Source organism: Mirounga leonina, unplaced genomic scaffold (genome assembly GCF_011800145.1).
Source record: "Mirounga leonina isolate KUSES-001 unplaced genomic scaffold, KU_Mleo_1.0 Mir_171, whole genome shotgun sequence".
NCBI lineage: Eukaryota > Metazoa > Chordata > Mammalia > Carnivora > Phocidae > Mirounga > Mirounga leonina.
In genome coordinates, this window is record NW_023270436.1 from 13,323,636 (window position 1) to 13,346,818 (window position 23,183).

A 23,183-nucleotide genomic window follows, 5' to 3' on the forward strand; every position below is an offset into this window, starting at 1 on the left:
GGGGGGGGGGAGGGTCAGAGGGAGAAGCAGACTCCCTGCCAAGCAGGGAGCCTGATGTGGGACTCGATCCCGGGACTCCAGGATCATGACCTGAGCCGAAGGCAGTCGCTTAACCAACTGAGCCACCCAGGCACCCTGACCTCCCTGGTTTCTTTCTTATTTATTTATTTATTAAAGATTTTATTTATTTATTTGACAGACCGTGAGAGCAGGAACACAAGCAGGGGGAGTAGGAGAGGGAGAAGCAGCCTTCCTGCTGAGCAGGGAGCCTGATGTTGGACTCAATCCCAGGACCCCGGGATCATGACCTGAGCTGAAGGCAGATGCCTAATGACTGAGCCACCCAGGCGCCCTGGTTTCTGATGAGAAGTACACAGAGTTTTTTTCTTTTGCTGCTTTCATGATTCTATCCTCGGTTTCAACAGTTTAGGATGTGTCTAGGTGGGAATCTCTTTGAGTTTATCCTTCATGGAGTTTGGTGAACTGCTGTAGTGTGCAGATCAATGTTTTTCATCGTATTTGGGAAGCTTTTAGCCATTATTTCTTTAGATATTCCTTCTACCTCTTTCTCGACTTCTCTATGGGACTCCCATAATGCCTATGTTGGTCCACACAGATGGTATTCCATAGGCCTCTGAGGCTCTGTTAATTTTGTTAATTTTGGGGAAGAGGGGTTTCTGTCGTTGTGGTTTTCCTTTTTTTTTTCCCCTTAGACTGGATAATCTTAAGTTTGCTGATTCTAATGCTAGCTCAAATCTGAATTTTTTGTTCATTACTCTACTTTTCAACTTTAAAGATTTTATTTATTTGTCAGAGAGAGATTGAACACACAGCAGGGGGAGCAGTAGGCAGAGGGAGAAGCAGGCTCCGTGCTTAGCAAGGAGCCCCCTAGGGACTCAATCCCAGGACCCTGGGATCATGACCTGAGCCAAAGGCAGACGCTTAACTGACTGAGCCACCCAGGCATCCCTCTACTCTTCAACTTTAAAACTTCTATTTTTAAAAAAAAATTTTTTCTCTATCAATATTTTGTACTTAATGAAACATAGTGCTCATAACTTTATTTTCCTAAACATGCTTTCCTTTAGTATTTTGAACTTATGTATAATAGCTGATCTAAAGTCTTTGTTTACTAAATCCAAAGTCTGGACTTCTTCAAGGACAGTTTCTGTTGGCCGCTTTTTCTTCTTGTATATGGTTCATATTTTACTGTTTCTTTGCATGTCTCAATATTTCTTGTTAAAAATTGGACTTTTAAAATAATGGGCAGCTCTGGAAATCAGATTCTCTCCCTTCAGGAGGGTTAGTTTGTTATTTTTGTTGTTGCTGCTGTTTATTAGGGACTTTTTAGGGCTGATTCTCTCTCCAGTTGGTGTTTGTCATTTGTGACCACTGAATTCTCTGCTCATTTAGCTTAATGGTTAGCTAGTGATTGGAAAGATTTCCTTAAATATGTTGAAGCCATAAATCTCCCAAGTTTTGCTGAGGTGCTGTCTGTATGTTGGGGCATGCTTTTAGTATGCCAACAGTTCACAACTCTGTTTTAGCCTTCATTTTGTGCTTGTGTAAAGCTTCAGGGTTAGCCAGAGTGAGAGATCAGGGCCTTTTCAGGTCTTGGCATACACACAGTCCTACACATGTACATGGCATTCTTTTTTTTTTTAAAGATTTTATTTATTTATTTGACAGAGAGAGACACAGTGAGAGAGGGAACACAAGCAGGGGGAGTGGGAAAGGGAGAAGCAGGCTTTCCGCAGAGCAGGGAGCCCGATGTGGGGCTCAATCCCAGGACCCTGGGATCATGACCTGAGCCAAAGGCAGACGCCTAATGACTGAGCCACCCAGGCGCCCCTGTACATGGCATTCTTGAGTCCCAGAAATACATTGGAACCTCTCAAAGCCCCTTATGGACATCCCATTCCCCAGGTTTTCCTTTTAAGCTTTTGGTCAGCTCTTCTTAGCCCCAGTTGGTATTGTTACCTCAGGCAGCCACAATGTTAAACAGTTCTCCCTTATTGTTTTGGACAAATGCCCTGGAGATAAGACAGAGGAAGCTTTGAGTCAGGTCAGATAAAGATAAGCCTCTAGAACAGGCCTTTCCAGCAAGCTGTCAGACAGGTCAAATGGAAACCGTTCTCTGGGGATGGCACATGTGCGGACCTGTAAAGCCATCTGGCCCTTCTGGTGACTGTTAGACTGCTGGTTTTTACAGCTACCATAGTTGCAAGACTGTTGGTTTTCAAGGCTAGCAAGGTGTTACCTATAGTCCTGGAGGAGGAGGAGGATGGAATTAGTGCAAGTTAAAACAACATGAAGGTTGTTGTTCTTACCAAGACTCGGCCGTTTTTCTTGAATAAATGCTCCTCAGAACGTTGAAATGCTTTACTTAACTGCCAGAGTTCTGAGAAAGTTGATTTTTGACAATTTTTGGCAGTATTCTTGTTGCTTGTATGTGGGAGCAGATTTTTGGAGATCTTTACTCTGCCATCCTGAAAGTTAAGTACCTATCCGTACTTATTCAAATGAGGAACCCTGGTGTAATGGAAGTCTGCGGTGCACATGCTGTGTGCACTCTTGCCTACTTTGCCTCCTGTTCCCTTTCCTTGTCTGTATTCAGTGTCTTGAGGTTGCCCCAAGGGAGTGTTAAGGAGCATAGGTTACTGTAAACCAGTGGTCATGACTTTCACTTTATTAGGAATGAGTCTTGACCTTTAGTTGGGCAGCAAGTATTGAACACTTAATGCCACATTACCAGAATGTGCTGCAGACCCAAGATCATGTTGATCTGCTGGATCATTTTCTCCTCTTGCCAAAGTTGCACTCTAGCCAACTTTGTTCGTTGTCCTGTGAGGAAGTAAATCCATCATCTAAGTTAGGCTTGGAGGACAAAATACTAATAGTGAAAGTGGCCATTTCCTCTGCATACTCTTGGGATTTGAAATTCTGTCCAGACACAACATTAATTTCTCTATATCAGATTTACAGTCCTGGTGAACAGCTTTAGTTTTCTGTTAATTTTTTTTAAATGTATACATACAAAGTCAAAGTTTTTGTATGTGATATAAATTCAAATTTCTCATATGACCAGAAGTGTTGAGTTATGGATATTTATTTTGTTACAGGCTTTTATTTCAGAGACCATCAGTCTCCAGTTGTATAAGAATACAAGTGCCTGTTGGTAAAAAGTAAAGAGATTCTGGTCTGAAGAGCTGTGTCTGATTGTGCAGCTATGTTGCAGTTTGCATTTTTTTGCCTTTTATGTATTTGTGTATTTTTTCTTACATGTTCTATAATAATTTAACCAAGTCATCTGAGATGTGATATGAACTGGTAGAACAACAGTTTTGAAATCTTGAAAAATCAAACTGGAAACATTTGCTTGTATTTTTTTTTCACCTCAGAGTGTTTTGTTAATGAGACATTTTATACTGCCATAAACTCAGGGCAATAATAAAGGTGTTGATTGATTTTTGGATGACAAGGGGCTTCTCTAATTGTCGGATTTGACATTTGTGTCACTTCTGTTTTAGGTGAGCAAGACGTGGAAGGTGATTGCAGAAGACGAAGTGCTCTGGTACAGGCTGTGCCAGCAGGAAGGGCACCTTCCCGAGAGCAGCATCTCTGATTATTCTTGCTGGAAGCTCATCTTCCAAGAGTGCCGAGCCAGGGAACACATGTTAAGAACCAACTGGAAGGTAGGCCGTGGCCAATGTCATTACCTGTAGAAGAATAGCCTACAAGGACACAGGAATCCAGGCCCTGGCTTAAATCCGGACTCCCTCCAATTACAGCCTGAGGTTAACTGCCAAAAGCAAAGGGAGGAGTGTGGTGAGAGTCCTGTCCGCTGCTGGCGATTTGTTGCCCATTTTGTTCACCGTTAGAGTATCTGCCCCCATTTTCAACCACACTGCTTGGGAGCATCCTATTCTCTAGGAGAGGAGGGGTGAGATTGGGGTGTCCATCACCTCCCCACTGATGGTTAGGATTTGGAGTAGTGCTCTGTGCAGCCTCCTTTCATTTTGGCCAACGCTGATGGACCAAGAAAGCAAAAGCACCACCTGGATACCAAAGAGGAGCTGAAAATGCTATTTCCAGTAACCATATAAGAGGGAGATTTTAAATGTCTCTAAGTACTGTCTTCTCTCCCCTCACATAACCCACTGGCTTGCTTCCATAGCGTTTATCACTTCAAAATCTCTACAGAAATATTAGATCACAGCTAAGAATTTGCACAGTGGAGTGTTTCTGTAGGAAATAACTGTCAAGAACAGCATTACATAAAGCTGTTTTGAGGTATGACGAGACAGCGGCAGTGGTGGTGCCTCTTCCCACCTGGGGGCTAGTTAGTCCCTTGTATGGATAGGGTAGACCTGTACATACTCTCTCCACTCCTGTAAAGGTTAATCCTAATAGACTTTGAGATCAACAAGCTTTTGTTCATTACTGATGGTGACAGATTGCCTCTGTGCCTGTCCTTCCCCGGTCACCTCCTAACTTGATTAGTGACGGATACTCTCGATCTGGGCAGACTCACACACTTTCTAGCAGAGTTAGAAAGGATGGCTATGCTAGTTCTCCTTGGAAAGGTAGTTCTCAACCAGGGGCGATTTTGCCTCCCAGGGGACATTTGACACATCTGAAGACATTTGTCCCAACTGGGGGTAGGTAGAGAATGCTACTGGCATCTACTAGGTAGAGGTTAGGGAAGCTGCTCAATATCCTGCCACACACAGGACAGTCCTCACCAAAAAGAATTATCCGGCCCCAAACGTCACTGGTGCTGGGGTTGAGAAACCCTGAATTCAAGAAACACTGCTCTTATTTAGACCATTACGCCACCACCACCAAATAAGAAGCACCCGGGCCCCACAGCTGTGTGCTCACCAGGTAATAAGCTCCTGTGGAGGCCCCCAGCCCTCTTGTGCTCCTTTGGGCCTGCATGAGGGACGTCAGTGAGAGGCAGCCATGAAGGTTCGACGGCGCTACTTAGACAAGCTGGGTCCGGCCCTGCAGGAGGGGCTGGTATTAAAGGAGAGCTGGCCAGTTGGGCAATAACTGGGGCCTTTGCATCCAGAAAGGAGGGATGCTTTTGACTTGTGCGCCTGGGAGCTAGAGTGTCAGTGAACACTGGCTCGAATTCGGAGATGTCAGACCCTGAGAACACACAGCGGCTAAGTTTCTGTTTCCTCTTCGGTGATAAAGCCACGGAGGGAGGCAGCTCCATCCTCCTCATCCGGCTGGAGGTGGCAGCAGTGAAGGTGTTCAGAGACCCACCTGCAAGCATCTGGCCCTTCATAACTGTTTGCGGGTTACATACAGTTGAACAAAATGGCTAGTTGTTTTTTCTCTAACAAGCACAAAGCCGTTTGTTTGGTAAGCACTCGATAAGTGGTTGTTGATTCAGTGAACTGGAGTCAGACTCTCTGGAGCGTCTCAGCCCATCTCCTGGCCCTGTTAGCAGTGAGGACTACCCAAGTGAAGTGGGAAATGATGCGTCATGCACTAACTGAAATGATGGAATTCTTACTGTGATTCTAGGAAGAAAGCCCTATCAAAGTGTGAAAAGTAGTGTTCGAGCAAGTTGCTTTCCCTTCGGATGCCCCCGTTTTCTGCTTAGTGTGGCTGACAGTAGTCCGCTCGTCAGGTTGTGAGGGTGACGAACGCGCCTCCTGCACAGCACGGCCCATGTCCAGCGTAATGAGCTTTGTACAAATGATTCCAAAATCACAAAGCGCCACATAGTGGAAGACACATCTGTCCCTTGTGTGTCTCCACCTGGTCCCCGCAGGAGCGGCACTTGTCATGGCTTTTAGGGTTCTCTTCAAAAGTACCGTTTCCGGGGTGCCTGCGTGGCTCAGCCGGTTAAACGTCTGCTCAGCGGGGAGCGTGCTTCTTCCTCTGCCTCTCCCCCAGCTTGTGTTGCCTGTCTCTCTCAAAAAATAATCTAAAAAAAATTACTGTTTCCATGAACCTCTGACCTTGCAGTCGTCTTTGTTTCCCCATCCTGATTTTTATCTTTGTATGTCCTTGCTCCTTTTATCCTCCGAGTGTTCGTAAGGGTTGTTGATGGGTAAAATATCATTAAATACCTCTGTCCTCTGAACTGTCTAAATACATTTGATGCATCTCTTCAGGTACTTGCCACTGCCAACCTACTGTGGATCGTAGTTGTCACTTACACATTGCCTTTATATCCTGTAACCCCCTCAAGCCCAGGAGCAGTGACTCCCACGTCCCCCCCCCCCCCCCCCCGCCCTTCAGTGCTTTTCCTATGTGTGGTAGCTCGTAAATGCTGACACCGGACCGTATTAGTTGTCCTCTTTGTCCTTTGGAATGCCCCAGCCACTTTGAGCACAATTGTGCGGTGGGAAATGGCCGTGGAACGTGGCTGGAAGTGAAATGCTGGCTTCCGCTGAGCACAAGAACGGTGTAAACTGCGTTCCCTTTTCCTTATGCAGAATCGCAAAGGCGCCGTGAGTGAACTGGAACACATCCCTGACGCGGTTTTGTGCGACGTGCACTCCCATGATGGCGTTGTTGTTGCTGGGTAAGCAAACGCAATTTTTTACTTGATGATTAACTCTTCATCTTAAGGTCTTTCCTTTTTCGTGTGCCACCCTCAGAGTCCCAGTCCCTGAGAGCTCGTACCTTCCCACGATAGCCCAGGTTTGAGATGGAAAAATCTCCATGATTCTGTTAAGTATTCAAGAGTCTGAAGTTAGTGGTGAGAAGCGAATAGTGTAGAGTGTAGAGCTGTAATCCATTTGTCTCAATATGTCTTTCCTAGTTTTTAAATCACTCTTGTGGCATGTTAGGTTAGAGCTTCATTAAGGCAAACAGTCTGTGTTTTATGAAGACATAAAAAAGTCAAGCAAGAATAATACGTGTTGGCACAAACAGAGCCTGTTCTTACTCTCTCGTTCTGAAGCCGTTATTATGAGAAAGGGCCGTGGCCACACATAATCTTCCTTCCCCCACCACACAGTACCTATTTGCTGCTTACCTTGTCCTGAAATAGGCTTTTTAGTTGTCTTCATCACCAAGAAATTTAATCTTAGCTTCTGTAAATTCCTGTGGCTTCTGTTCCGAAAACCCCTTTCATCAATTCTTCCAATTTTACTAACACGGATGCAAATACAGTTTGTGTATTTCTTTAATGTACAGTGAGAAGACCCGTTTCATCTTTGGATTGGGAAGCGGTCTTGAACTACAGTCTCATTGTATACTTTTAATGCCCTAAGTAGAGACCAGGACACTTAAAACCCTGAGTCTGGATTGGCTTTGGGGTGAGCCCCCCCCCCCCCGCCCCAGGAGAGGTTCCTACCTGGAGGAAACCAAAAACAAATCTTGGCCTGAAGAGCTTGGTAGTAGGTGAGTCTTTTTCTTTAAAGAAGACTCTTTGCTTAAGAAGCATTCTTTAAAGGGCACCGTTGGAGTTAAAACTCCAAACAGATTATTTTAATGTTTTGTGATCTACAATGCCTAGAAAAAATATTTTTGCTTTAAACTAGATATGCCCAGAAAGAACACTTCCTTAGCTTTTGTTTTGCTGGCCACAATTCAGAGGTTAATGCCGTTTTTGGGAGTGCTATAGAACCACTGTTTTTAGAAAGATGAATGGACCTGAAATCTGGAATTCTGTTCATTCAGTTATCAGTGCGGCTTTAGGCTTTTGCCTCTCATTGCTAAAATGTGGGTCTAAGAGCTCATGCTGCATAAAGTCCTTTCTGCCTACAAATTCTAAGACTCCGTGGTAACTCGGAAAGGACTTCTGTCCTTCTAGCTTAAAGAGGTCTCCTGGTGTGTCAGGAGGCCTTTGAGGACAGAATGTTGAGATTGGACTGAGAGTCATAAAGGAAATTAGAGATAAAGGAGACTTAAATTCATACTTGGCTTTGGAGATTAATCTGGACACGCACCTCACAAAGGCAGGCTGGCCATGAGTCCAGATGCCAGCCCTTCTTTTCCTGCCTCCCCGTTCCCCTGAGATCTGCTCAACATTACAGATTATGCCAGCACAACGCAAAGCGATGGCAGAGTCTCGTGGATCGATAAGATGAAACGTGATCTGTGGGTCAGAGAGGCTCCTCCCGGCTCCTCTTTCTAAGAGAACCTTATGTTTATGGCCTAGCATCGGGTACTTCAATCTTGCTTGTGTGTAGAGCATCTTGTGTTTATCATTAAAATTTTATCTGGTGGTTACGATGCTTGTTTTCTGGGTCAGATCTCGAATCCCTTTTCATTTGAGACCGTGGTGTTTGTGGTTACCTCATTCCCAATCAATGCTGTATTCACCCGGCTTTCTGCAGCTATGTATCTTCAAGGAGCCACTTACAGAGACACTGGCCACTTCACCATCTCTTGCCCGTCTACTTAGCCTGTGTTTCTCAAATTTTCCTTCTTCATTTCCTTTTTCTCCCTTTAAAAATGGGCAGAATTTGCTCAGAGGCTTCAGTTTTATTTGCCTAGAACTAAACTGTGTAACATCTTTGCATTGAAAGTGATTAGGTTTACTTATAACTGACAGCAAAGGCTATTGCAGAATCTCTTGCTTCTTCCCATCTTCTCATGCCTTTGTGTAAAAAGTTCCTGGTTTGGAGTCGCCTAGAGTAATTTATTACAATTAGCCTCACAGTTGACCCCGGCTTGGGTCTTCCTTACTTCTCACTCAAACCAGACTAACCTTCAAATACTCATTCACTCAAGCTCACCCAAGACCCAGAGTACTCGTCAATTGAGCAGGACCTGGATGAAGCCTCTTACCCCAGGCTTGTGTTCCGGTGGAGGAAGCAGATATTGTTGTCAGAACTTTTGATCTCTTGCTCTTTTTCCCATGAGTCTTTGTTTCCCTTATGGTCTCGTAGATGGTAACTTCCAGTTACCTTTTCCTTATGTTCCAAGCTCTTTGAAATTTGTTTCCAACCTAACTTTCTCCTGATTACTCTCCTCCGGGTACCTTTGGCTTTTCCCACAGTTCCTGATTGCCTCTGGCCACATCTCTTTCTCTCTCGCTCTCTTTTTTAATCGAGACCTAATTCATATACGATAAAATGTACTGTTTTAAACTGTCAAAGTCAGTAATTTCTAGTATACTCACAAGGCTGTGTAAGTACCACTGTCTAATCCCAGAACATTATCATCACCCCAAAAAGAAACCCAGTCCGCTTTTAAGGTCCATCTCCAGTCTTGTCTCCTCCCAGGGTGTCTAGTCTCCTGGCCTGTTAACCCCCACCCCAGCATCTGCCTGTTTCCTAACTCCTGGAGGAGTGACTGCGGCTTATAGTGTAGCTTTGCCGTAATTAACATTTTTGTTTTCTGTTGTGGCTTTACTTTGAAATAATTCACAGCCATGTATTTACGGTGCAGTTAATTTGTAAGCATCTTTTTTTTTTTTTCTTAAAGCTAGAGGTGGTATATAATATGAAGCGCCCCACAGTGCTTGTACATTGTTTTGTCTGAAAGAAGCATTACAATTTAATATGCAGAACCCCCTCCCACCTGGATACTGTGTGTTACATGGAAACCTGGAGAAATCCCTGATGTGTCTGGTCCTTGATTTCTTAGTCCTTTCCACGTAGAATCATGTCCTCTTCAACCTGGAAGGAGCCGTGGAGGTAAACTGTTCCAAAACCCTCCTTTTGCACGGCTGCCTGAGGCTCGGAGGTCTGGCAGGCCGGGAGGGGCACGCGTGCACTGCACACTCCACCGTTCTTGTGCAGTGTCCGCATGGAGGGCCAGGTGGCAGGGCTGCCTTCCTAAGCCCCCGTTTGCTGCTCCAACGGCTCATCTCTGACCGTTTCGTTTTGGGTTTTCCTTCGTGGCCTACGCCATTCTTTTCTGTTAAAAACGAAGAAGTGGTAGTAAAACCTTGTTCTTGCAAAACCGTTAGAAAGCAGAGAAGAGAAAAAGTCCCTGAAATCCCAGCATGCTAACACGGATCTGGTTACGGTTTTTGTGTACATAAGTTATTTTTCGTTGTTTTTTTATGCACATTTTTACATAGTCCTAACCTACCTTTTATTTTGGCCTTTATTCCTCACTAAACTGGTGAGATTTTTTTTTGGTGGTGGTACATGCTTTTCATTTTCTTTGATTTGTTACAAAACTCCTACGATATAATTGTATCCTAATTTCCTGTGTTTTATTATTATATAATGTGAATATTTTACATAGAGGTTTACAGATTTTTCCTTTTTTCAGTACTGTCAATCTTCTTTAAAAATTATAAAACACATGCTTATTGGGGTGGCTGGGTGGCTCAGCCAGTTAAGCATCTGCCTTCGGCTCAGGTCATGATCTCAGGGTCCTGGGATGGAGCTTCTCCCTCTCCCTCTGCCTCTCCCCCTGCTCATGAGCGCTCTCTCGCTCTCTCATAAATTCAAAAAAATATTTAAAAATCACATGCTAACTATAGAAACCTTAAATTGCATATAAATGTGTAGAATAAAGAGTCCTACGTCTGTCTTTATCCCCCCAGTGTGATTATTTTTCTAGGCTAGAGTCCCATTACTGGATTTGGGGGAATGAATTTTCATATTTTCCAAATTAAGAAATTATTTTTAAAAAGCCCTCCTAACTCTCAACTTCCTTTCAGTCTAACTTTTTGGTTTGAAGTCTCAAAACCATCCCTCAAGCCTGCTCTCCTGAATCTACCTCCCTCTTTCTGCCGGTGCCATAAATAACAAGAGAGGACACATTCACGTCTTAACCTTCTACAATCTGGTTTCCATCTCAGCCCTTCCACCAAGCTACACTCTCTCTCAGGTCACTGGTGCTCACAAACCAGTGCCCTTTTCTTGGCCCATCCCCTTCCACATCTTGGCAATATTGGGTCTTGTTAACTGTATCCCTCTTAAAATGGTGGAGGTGGTGCATTGGGCTTCTCTGTACCCTCGGAGCCTAACACTGGACCCAGGACTCAAACTTTGAGGAAAGTGTGTACAGAATGAAAACTCCTCACGCTCCTGAGACCCTGCACTTTGAGCCTTTTTACTTCATCTTTGACCTGCCCAGGCTCCTCCTGCGGCCTTTCTTGCCTTTCTGTGGTCTCACCTGGCCACTTAGCAGTGATGTGCAATGTCCCAGAAAACACCAGAGGCAGTTGTTATCTTTGCTGGGTAGATAAGAAGTTCCTTCAACTGTGGCGGAGTGATTCAGACACAACCTTTACTTTGTTCTTTCAGCCCAAATTTCCCATTTCTTTAACCTGAGAAAATTTTGTGTTCAGAAGCCACCAATCTCCATACTGTAAACCCCCTGTCTGTCTCAGAGTTCAGCCTCCGGCTGCATTTTCTCTGTGATGAGGTAGTGCTCCTGAAATTCAGTGAGGGTTGGTATGTGCTTTTCTGAGTATTTGGAAGAGAGCTTATCTGGAAAGTTTGTTGATAATAAGTGATGTGGAAGTGTGGTTTTTCGGTGATAGCTCTGAGAATTTTGAAACGTTTCTCAAATTATGTTTATCATTAAAGCAAAAGAACAAAAGAGATGAGCATATGAAAACATCCCTGTCCTGTTTTGTGATGCTGAGACTGTTCTTCTTGTCCCCAGTTGCACTCTGGAAGTTAAGAGCGTTGAAAACAGATGACGTCATGAGTTCAGAAAGGCCACATTCTAAACCTGAGCTGTAGGTCTAGGTATAATCCGCCAGAAGTATGTTTGCTTTGCTGCCACCTAGTGAAGGAGAGTGTCTCAGGTAAAACTTGCGGGAGAAAGTCAAGCTGGGGCTCACTGGAGGCCTTGTGCCAGCTCTGCTAACCGTTAAGCTATTAGCTCACCAGAAGCTTTTAGCAGATGCCCAGGAGTATGCTGGTGTTTTGCAATAAACTCCCTCCTTACTGTTACTTAAGATTCGTAAGTCTGAAGCATTTCAGTTTGCATAAGAGAGCATACTTCTCTATTCACATTAGAGGACTCTTTCCTCCCCTTTTGGTGTAAAAAAAAAAAAAAAAAAAATATCAAGCACCCTCTTTGTGTCGAGGTTTTTCTCAACACTCCTAAATGTGTTTCTACCTCATTCTCTGTTGCTGTGATGTTGCCTTTTTAGGGTCCAGTTTCCGCCTTTGTTAGAAGGAACAGTGACCGTGTATCAGTGTTCCTCCTCTGCCAAGAATGGTTGGAGGGAAAATTATCATTTAATGTTGCAAAATATTAGCTCTCTACTTTCCCTTAAAATATCGTTGTCCTATTTGGTCTCCTGCACTTTCATCCACCTCTGTTCCCTTTAGGGCAATTGTGCCCAAGTAGTCAGGTGACAGAAGTGCAGATGCCTCCCTCTAGCAGCCAAGTGACTTCTGGCTGTTGTTCTGGCTTTTTATCTTTATTAGCTCTGTCTGTCCACACAACCCAGCCTTCTGTAGGCTGGAAGCAAAGCTTTGAGTTTCCAGTTTATGATTAAGGAAAATAATGGTTCAAACACAGTCCTGCGTCTAAGGTAACTTGAAATACCCTGCTTTTAGCTGTTTGTTTTTTTTTTCCTCCACTTTTTCCCAGTACTTAAAAATGTGCCTTTTCGTTGACCATGTACCATGCCACAATAAGGCTTTGCTCTGAAATTGTGTATATTTGCCCCGGATTTTAAAATCTATTCTACCCAGGAGCTAAAGATGACAAGGACGGGGTTTAAGATTTGGCTAGTTTCAGGGGAATGTATAAAAAATGGGTAATACCTGTGGATTGCTTTGAGACTCTTAAGATAACCTGCTTTGTAAATAGAGACCCATGATAACGTTGTGTTAGACAACGGTCACCTCACTTAGTAAGGACATGCTTGCTATCTTTCTCCTCCTTAAAGCACTTTTTCTCTTCACAGTTTTTCTTTCAGCCTTGGTTTATACAGTTCTTGTGCTGTTGCTCGTTATGACAGTGGACTGTTTGCCGTAAGGGATTCGATCATTACCCGCTAGGGACCACTTTTTAAAAATATTCTAAATTTATTTATTTTCTGCTGTGAGGTATACGTGCTCTTCTGGTAAATAAGTCTGAGGTAAGGTATTGATAAGAGACTGGAGGAGAGCATTACATTTATTATATCCTTAATGAAGGAGCTCCAGAATCTCCTTAATAAATACTGGTGAACTCATGGCTGCGTTTATCCATCTCTGGTTCTCCAAGGAATAATGGGAAGGGCCACAGCTACAGTAACTCTGCATAACCGTCATTGACTCTGACTCTATTGATTGTGATTAACCAAGATGTATGGAAAACAGTTTTAAGTGTGTAGTGCATGTATCTCGTAAGGTCCATTAAGATGTTCATTAGTTTTCAATCGCTGCGTCTTAAGCTGCACTTGATGTCTGTAGTAGTGCTTTTCCGCAGAAAGACTGCACCGTGGGGTTGAGTTCATTTTGTTAATTGCATAATACAGCGCAGTCATGTTTCACAGAAAACAGTAAATACTCTTGATTTCATTGATTTGTATTCTTTGGTTATTACTAAATTAAGTACGGAGCATGTGAATAGTTCTTAAAGCCTCTGCATGGTAAGGGCAAAAATGGTTCTTGAAATGTGGGTGCTGCATTTTTAGGGACCTCTGCCTAATTGCTTGATAGGCTTTAAACCAGTTCTGTCCTCTGAGTTTGTTAGTAAAATTAACTCACTGAACATTTACTAAGCACAGATGAACACTGCACACCCCTCCCTTGCTCCCAGGCGGCAAGAGGTACAAGCCCCGGTGGTGACAGAACAACGTGGGAGACGCTAGGGTGGGGAGAGCAAGGCATCCACCGTAAGACCCTAGGGAAGGGCGCTCGGTACAGGCTCAGTCAGGCCGGGTTCTCCTGGAAAGTGACTTCTCAGCTGAGTCTGGAAGGATGACGAGGAGCTGGCTAGATAGAGTTTTGTATGGGGCAGGGATGCAAATAACTCGCTTACATGCTGTCACTCCCCAGTCCCAAACCAAGGGTGGGTGTTAATAATCCAGCCCAGCATTTATTTTTCTGGTAAGCTGCTGGAATACAGCTTCAGAATCCTTGTCAACACAGAGCTATAGGCAGCCACGACCAATGTACTGGATTTGACACTCAAACTATCTGCTAATCCGGGCCTGTGGCCTCATAACGGGGCTCCTTTTGGCTTCTGTGAGCACGTGATCAGAATAGAATTGTGATTTCGTTTGGGAACGGTTGTATGAATATGGCTCTGTAGAGGCTGAAGTTGTATCAGCCATCCTGTATGTCCTCCCACATCACCTGTGAAGTACATGTGGGACACACCATTGCATCTACCCAGCCTCACACTCCTTGCCAGTGTATTGAGCCTTTTTTGTTGGCTTCTTGCCTTCTAGGTAGAGACAGTGGTAGAATTGATGGGTTAGGTTCACAGACTGTGTCCTGCATGCCTCTGAGTCACAATACTGAAAACGATAAATTCCTTATATTGCCCTTAAATGGGGATGGTCCTTAAAAGCCGTATTTGTTTAAAGACACTGTCATCTGAGGAGGCAGCCTGGCTTGTTGGCTAAGCAGCAGTTTGAGGAAAGCCTAGGGACCTGTTTTGATCCCAGCTGTGCCACTAAAATGTTTTTTGGTGACCTTGGGTAAGTCACTTAACCTTACTTACAGCATTCTTAAAACCACCCCCGAGGTTGTCATGAAGAGCCTTGGGGGGAAAAAATGTTTTTAGCAAATAAGCTCAGGTTCCCCCCCACAAGAAAGGTTAAAGGTGGGGGTTGTTTTGTTTTATTGTGTACGACATTTCTTCCTTTTTCTTCGGGTCTCTTAGTCCAAATGAGTAGTCTGTTTAGTGGAAACTTATTAGTTAATGGAAGCTCTTTGGTGGTAAATCATTGTAAATTGGCAATTGCTCTGGCGTGCCGAGCTTGAGAGGCTCTATTCCCATTCTTCCAACAACAAATCAGCTGTGGTCTCTGACCTATTTATTTGGAGGTAACCCTGCCAAGCGTAAAAAAGATTGGGAAAGCATACAGTTTCAGTGGTCCGTACCCTGGACTGGGACATCCTCACTCATTTGGAAAAGGCTTCTTTCTCCTTTAGTTTTTCTTTAGTGCTCTTACATCAGCTAATATATTAGTTGCAGTTGTACTTTGCACAGACACTAATTAGAGAGCCATCAACATTGGGGTCCAAAGGCTTACCGACAATGCAACTGTCATAGTGGTGCCTTAATTGGTTGAGTGTAATTGTCATTAGGCAGCGATAAAGACATCTGGAGCTCTGGAGAAAAATCAGTTTTTTCTTCCTACCTCCCTTCAGTATCTGTTCTTGCTTCTCCTGGCCAATGTTGTTAAGCACTTTTAGATCACATTTAGGGTTTGGTCCAGTTCCCTCTGCTCCAACCATCGTTTTACCCTCATGCAAATGTCTTGTTTCTTTAGCACGAGTTCATTAGCACGGGGTCTGAGCTCCATTATTCTGGCTGCTCTCACTTGCGTTAGATTCTAGAGCCTGGCGCTGAGTCATCACGTGGTACCTGCTGAAACGGTATGGATTCTCTGTTCCCCTCCAAAAGGAGACATGGAGTCTTTTATATTTTGTCTTCTGAGTCATTTGCATTATACTCTTCTCCTGCTCTTTGGCCATGAAGAATGGAGTTAATTTAAATGGATATCTTTGAAAGTGTTCTTTACCAAAATGATTTAGCTTATCCTGTGCTTTTATAGATATTTTAATCAGTTTGGAAGTAAATGCAAGGAGTTTAACACCTCGATGTGTGTGTTCGGAGTGTTTCACTGATCATCAGCAGTGGAAGGTGGGCAGTAGAAGTAAAAGGCGCCACTCAAACCAGTCATGCTGTTACTTGTGGACACCCCCTTCCAGTCATTGGTATGTTATTAGCTATGTGTAAGGTGCTGTGATGGAGATACAGCATTGAGATATGGCCTTCTCGGGGACTTGGCGATCAAGTGGAGATGTGGAATGTAACGAATGCCATTTCTTCAGATACAGTGGTAGTTGAGCCAGAGAAGTCTTCATGGAGGAAGAGGGTCTGTGCTAAACATTGAGCGGTTAGTAGGCTTGGGCTAGGTCAGTGGTTCTCAGTCTTGCCTAAACATTGGAAACATTGATGCCTGGTTCCACTCCCAGAGTCAGATTTCAGTGGCCTGGGTGTGCTTTGGGCATCAGGAGTTTGGAAAGCATCCCAGGTGATTCCCATGTGCAGCCAATGTTGGGATCCACTGGGCTGGGTTGTCAGGAGGGAAAGTACTCCAGAACGGTGGATAACGTGAGCAAAGATGCAGAAGCAAGAGTATATGGAAGCCAGGAATGACAGACTTGTCCAGAGACAGGTTCATGCTAAGGAAGAACAGAAAATGAGACTGGGGAGAGGGGCGGAAGCTAGTTTGTGGAGGGATCTCTGTGCTAGGCCTAGTAATTACAATGTCATCAATAAGATGTTAAGGCTTGAGTAGCTAGGGGGCTTTTTTTTTTTTTTTTAAAGATTTTATTTATTTATTTGAGCTAGGGGGCTTTCTAAGTGTTAAGTGCTGTTCTAGTCTGACTCAGAACTTCTAGTTGTTGGGCTCATAGCTGTGAGCAAGACCCAACCCCCGACCTTAGAAGCTTATAGGTTCTTGGCGAGCTGAACACACACACACACACACACACACACACACACACACACAGTTGCTGTGAGGAAAGTCTAGGCTGCTGTCATGTAGGCTAGATCACAGGGGACATGGTCCAGTGTGAAGGGGAAGGGAGGAAGGAAGAATGATTATTCATGTCATCAGGTACTTTTGAGGGCTTGCCTTGTGCAGGGCTGATGGTGGGTGGGGGGAGCCTTGGGACTAAGGGGCCCTGAGGCGCTGAGGGGTTTGGACTGGGGCAGCATCCCTGGGGAAGGGAACAGAGAGGACGTGGCCACTGGAACAGGGCAGTGTGGCTGGGGCGGGGGGGCGGCAGGGGGGAGGTGAAGGGATGCGGAGAAGCTGCTTAGTTTTGCACCAGGGACTAGGACTGATGCAGTCACTGAGGAAAGGAGGGAAGTCAGCAGTGGGCTAGTGTGTGGTGAACTGAAGCCTTTGGAGGAGAACCTGGGTTAAATCTAGACACGTGGCATCTCAGGGTGAGGACAACTCTTTTTGTGCCGGAAAAGCCCTGTGAGGCTCTGGTGGACGTTAATAGAGCACTCTTCGTGTGGGAGCCTGCCCGTGATGAGAGCGAGTGGCAGCTTGGATCTCACCGCTCCCTGCTGTGTGGGGTCCGGCAGTTCATCAGGTTCTGGTTTTGTGGTTTTGCCTCGGAACTCTGTAAAGGGGCTTTGGGGCTGGAGCTTAGGCTCCTGAAATGCTCTCCTCTGTACCCCTCTGCTGGCCATGCGGCCCCGATGGGGTGCACAAAGGGCCTTGCGAGAGCATGTGCGGCTGCTGTGCCGGTCATCAAAGGAAAGGAAATACGTTTCCAAGTCCCAGAGTCCTCAGACCCCTACACTTGCTGTGTCTTCCTTTCACTCCTTGTCTCTCTATTTCTGATGGTGTCACCATCCCTCTCACCTTTTTTTTTTTTTGAAATTGCTCCATCCTTTCACATAGAATTTAAGAATCTAATCATGCACAGTCTAGACATTCAAACATGTTTTCTCTGTTCAGTGTGTCTGTAGCTAAGCAAGTGGCCTTACTCCAGGGAACGTCTGAGTTGTTTTCTAGGGTGTCAAGGTGAGCCTGGTAGATTTGGCGGAGTCTGTGTTCTTGTATAGGGTTCCTCATTAAGAAGGGTGATCTGGAATGCTGCCCGGAGGACCTGGGAACCAGTGGCCGTGCTTTGGCCACGGTGATGTCAATATCCACCCTTGCTTGTGCATCGCCAGGCTTAACAACACTCGTGGAGTGAGCGTTCCTGTTTACTGGGGGATCAGTGGTCATGCAGAGTTCCTTCAGTCCAATTTTAGAAAGCACGTCTCTCTTACTGGCTCTTTATACCACACGCGCACTCCCCAGGCATTGTCTTGCAAGGGGAGAGCCGAATTCTCCAAGCGAGGGAATTTGTGTGACAAAATCACCTTTGAATCACATATTTACTGTCAATAATTTGAGGGAATTACTGCTACATTCAGTAAATGAAACACTCCTTTATCAGAATGTTCTTAGTTTCTTTTTTTTAAGATATGTATATATTTTTAAATTTTATTTATTTGAGAGCATGCGCATGAGCAAGGGGAGGGGCAGAGGGAGAAGCAGGCTCCCTGCTGAGCAGGGAACCCAATGTGGGGCTCAATCCCAGGTTCAGGACCTGAGCCAAAGGCAGATGCTTAACTGAGCCACCCAGGGTTCCCTCTTAATTTCTTTATTAAGGAATCTCACGTGAGAAATCAATCTCTAACTACTTCATAGAGGTATCATGTGATAGATTTCAGTAGTTGAATACATTTCAGAGATTATCTTGAGTCTTTATAGTTTTAACGTGGGATCCAAGAAACCCTGAAGGAACTATGGCTAGGGCCTCAAGAAGACTGTGAACACGCTTAAAATTGTGTGCCTGTCTTTGTGTTTGTGGGGTACATCATTAGACTCTTAAAGCATTTGTAACACCCCTCCCCATGGTTGGTTGATTTACATGTTGAAGCAAACTCTCTGTAGCAGATGTGAGGAACTCAACATAAATACCTCGATGGCAGGCAGTATACCACCTCGTCATCTGGTCATTCCATTATCCTGGTGTCTGAGGGGCCTCATGTCTGAGCACGTTCTGGCCCTGCCTTGGCTTTGATGGAGAGAGTCATTTGTTGGAGTGGCAGTAGTAATAGGAGAGAGTGAGTGCTCCTATAATCTAAGTGGGCAAAACCGGGGAGTGTCATGCATTTCGGCAAGAGCTTTTCATGAGAAGGCAGCATTGTCTGGCTGCTAAAGGCAAGACTTGTTTCAGCAAATCAATTAGTCTTTAGGGACTTTAATCAGTCAAATCTGATGCATGGATGAGGTATTAGAAAGCTCGTGCCTGTAAGACCATTAGTCCTTAGCCCTTCTCTCGGTTTGTCTTTAGTGTATGTGTGTAGATACGGTGGCTTCTACAGATTTCTGCTAGCGATCCCTTTGCTGGGAGAACACAAGGTAGTAGATTGGTTATGCTAGCGTAAGGGAGATCTTGTAGTACAGCGTTCTCATTTGAATTGTCACCATTGTGCCCTGTGAGAGCATGAACCATGTTCCCAGCCTTCTGTCATCTCGGTGACATTTTCTCCTTTTGGAATTACTCATCTAAACAGCATTACAGGAGTGGTTCCCCACTGACCAAATCTTATTTCTCTGTTGTTTTAAGGCTCTCCCTGTTTTCTCTACCATGGCCCTGCTCTCCAGTCCCCATTTGGAACCAAGTGTGCCCTTCTTTTCCAGATATACATCAGGGGACGTGAGGGTGTGGGACACCCGCACCTGGGACTACACAGCCCCTTTCCTGGAATCAGAGTATGAGGAGGACGAGCCTGGAATGCAGCCATATGTCTCCTTTGTGAGGATAAACAGCTCGCTGGCGGTAGCCGCTTATGAGGATGGTAAGTAACTGCACCCCTCCTCCCTATTAAGGAAAAAAAAAGCTTTACAAAAATTAAGCAGCTGTGGCCGGCTCCCCCCTGTAATCCCTCCATACATACACGTGGGCACACACACACGGTCACACACATAGCCTCACTCTTGCCTTTATGTGGAGAAGTTGGCCAATAACCCCTCCATGCATTAGTAGGCGATGGAGCACAGAACCCAGTAAGACTGGGGTTTAATTCCTACTGGAACTGGCAGGCTGCGTTTCAGTGCCAGACACGAGGCTGGCCAAGCCATCTTAAGCAAATAGCTTGTTTGGTATAAAATATTAAATATACTTGGCCTACTTTTCCTTTAGTCTCTGCTCAGTCAAAGGGAACAGGGAAAAGGGGGGATAGATAATCTGTTGACAAGTATGGAAATAGAAAAATAAAAGTCAGTGCCTACCTTTTCCTGGCACTTACATACCATACAAGATAATCTATGGTGCTGTGTTGTCTCTCTGGGATTGATAGAATTCTTTTTGTGTATGAGCAACTGTGGACTTACAGAACTAGGTGAGAAAAGTCTAAACTTACATTTACCTAAGTCGTGAAACACCTGTCAGTTTGTAGCTAATAGGAATCATAATTTTGATGGCCATGATATCCTATGCTCCTAAGTTCCATTACGTTGTGACATTGGAATCCCCAAAAGCTTTGTTTCCCCACTTGCCTGAGTCAGACCACGAAATATTTTGGAATGTTAGTCTTCATGTCATGGCACTGTTGCAAATCTTTGGAGTCAGTGGAACAACCACAGAATCCATGGTTGGCTCAAAGGGACAAAACTGTAGTAAAGTAGCTAATGGGCAATTTTGTATCTATGTGTCACTTAAAAAGTAGAGCTGAAGTCTTGAAAATATTTTCAGTGTATTACTTTAACAACATGAACTCTGTTCTTTCAGTTTGACATTAGTAGACCTCCTTGGTAGATTTTCTTTTCAGCCTCTAGAAATTCAGCTAAGCTCTTTCTGTGGTGTATAGTATTTCCTGTATGTTTGTTGAGCTCTGGGGTAGATAACATAAGATCGGCTTGAATGTGTTTGCTACTTTGCAAACAGCCAATGAGTTTCTCTAAAAAATGAGTATGCAAAGGTTGTAGTACAATTAGAATCCTACACCCTCTGCTAGCCTCCCGGCCACACACATACCTGTGCACACACACATTCTTCTTCAGAGGCGAACCTGGGGCCCAGAGAGACCAGCTAGGTGGTTTGCTTGAGGCTGAGTTGAGTCCAGTAGTGAATCCAGAAGTGTGACTGTGTGTCCCAGGCCACGCCGGGGTCGGAGTGCATGCTTTATGTGCTACTAAACACAGATGCCTGCAGAGATGTGCCCCTGATTGATTGGCAACCCCACGCCTCCTATCTTGGAAGCTTGAAGACCCAGCTTGAGATGGGCTCATGTGCTGCCGGTTTCCCATCATTGGTCAGAAGTGTTTGTTCCCCTCCTCCCTCTTGCACAGAAACATCGTGAAACCATGTAGATGGGAGAGAGAAACTACCTTCTTTGGCAAATACTTGGTAAATAATGGCCAAAATGTATTTTTAAAACTTGATTTTAAAAAATATAGTTAACATTCAAACAGAGCAAAAAAAAAAAAAAAAGTATAAAATATAAAAGAAAACCTATCCAAAAGGAAGCTGAAGTGCTTCTCCCTTGCCCCCTGCCTCTGTCCCTCCCCTTGGATGTCTTAGATATGGGTCCTACACTGTGTACTTCTCTACACCTTGCCCTTGTTTTGTCTTTTTTTTTTAAAGATTTCATTTATTTATTTGAGAGAGAATGAGAGAGAGCACATGAGAGGGGGGAGGGTCAGAGGGAGAAGCAGACTCCCCGCCGAGCAGGGAGCCCGATGCGGGACTCGATCCAGGGACTCCAGGATCATGACCTGAGCTGAAGGCAGTCGCTCAACCAACTGAGCCACCCAGGCGCCCCGCCCTTGTTTTGTCTTTAACACAATGACACATCTTGGTATCTTTCCATATTAGCACTTATAGGTAAACCTTATTGTTTTTGAGCCTCAGTACTATGGCACGATGTGGTTGTACTTATAATTTATTAGAGCCCTTAATGACGCACACTTTGTTATTAAAAACAGTTCCTCAGATACCATGATGGACTTGTGCAACTATAGCTATGGGGTAGATTACTAGTAATTACTGGGTTGGAGGCTGCACACGCTTTGTTTTGATAAATATTACCAAATTGCCCTCCACAAAGGTTCCACCAGTGAATGGTCGCACCACCATGTGTATGAGACTGGTGGCTTCCTCATACTGGTCTGATAGGTGGAAATGGCATTTCGCTGTTGTCTTTGTTTGCCTTTCTTCATATGGATAGGTGAACACCTTTTCATATTTTTTTTCTATTTCTCTGCAAATTGCTTGTTCCTGTCTGTTCTCATTTTTCTCTGGGTTATCTTTTCTGATTGGAAAGGGAAATAGCCCTTGCCATACCTATTTTAAATGTTTTTTCAGTTGGTCAGTTATTCTTCAGTGGACTTTGTTTATGGTTTGTTTTTCTAGATGGTAGTTCTAGGTGTGTATAATTTTAACTTTTTAATCCATAATTGAGTGGGTTTTATTTTGTAATTTAATGTTTTTGACTACTACATTTTTAGGGATGTAAGATCAAACTAATAGAAACTGTTACACACTGAGAAATCTTGCTTTTTTTTTTTTATTAAAGATTTTATTTATTTGACAAAGAGCACAAGCAGGGGGAGAGGCAGAGGGAGAAACAGACTCCCTGCTGAGCAGGGAGCCCGATGCGGGACTCGATCCCAGGACCCCTGGGATCATGACCTGAGCCAAAGGCAGATGCTTAACTGAATGAGCCATCCAGGTGCCCCGAGAAGTCTTGCTTTTACCCATTTTTGTCCACTCCATTCTAAAGCAACCATATATTTTAGTTTTCTGTCTATCCTTCCAGTATTTTTTCTCTTCTTTTTTTAAAGATTTTATTTATTTTACTTTTGAGAGTGAGAGAGAAGGAGCAGGGGGAGGGGCAAAGGGAGAGGGAGAAGCAGACTCCCCACTGAGTAGGGAGCCAGACATGGGGCTCGATCATGGGACTCCAGGATCATGACCTGAGCCAAAGGCAGATGCTTAACCGACTGAGCCACCCAGGCACCCCTATCCTTCCAGTATTTGTGTTGTAAATATGAATATTCGTATTCTTCCCCTCTTAAATGAAAAATAGCATATTACTTTATATTATTCCACACGTTGTCTTTTTTCACTTAATGATCTGTCTTGAAAGCTTGTCCATGTCCATATATAGAAAAACAGCCTCCTTCCCCCCCCCCCCCCCCCGCCTCCCCGCATACCTGCATAGTATTCCATGTGTACAAGGACTGTGGTTCATTTACACAGCCCCTTACTGAGGAATAGTTGCATTGTTTCGGACCTTCTGCTATCACAATGTAGCAAAAAAAACCTTACCTATGAGACATTTCATGTGAGTACAGGAATGGTAGTTTCCTATAAAATTTATGAATCCAAGGATAAATGCAGATGGGGTTATACGATTTTGCACACTCACCAGCAAGGTGTAGGTATGCCCATTTCCTCACAGATTTGCCAGCAGAGTGTGTTTCAGACTTCTAGGTACTTGTCAATTTGATAGATTAGAAATGGTATCCAAATGTAGTTTCAATTTACATTTCTCTTAGCCTAAGAATTGTTTTCATATTTGTACCTGCTACTTGT

The 23,183-nt window shown here is 44.3% G+C and overlaps 1 protein-coding gene across 1 annotated transcript in view; it reads left to right on the plus strand.

The window, feature by feature from the left end:
* The window catches only part of FBXW8 (F-box and WD repeat domain containing 8), a 120,357-nt gene that overhangs the window by 30,713 nt on the left and 66,461 nt on the right, over positions 1–23,183 (plus strand). Inside the window, exons 3-5 of the mRNA XM_035017086.1 lie at positions 3,531–3,695; positions 6,459–6,547; positions 19,286–19,443. Of these exons, the coding sequence (XP_034872977.1) occupies positions 3,531–3,695; positions 6,459–6,547; positions 19,286–19,443 (412 nt within the window). The remainder of the gene's footprint in view (positions 1–3,530; positions 3,696–6,458; positions 6,548–19,285; positions 19,444–23,183) is intronic.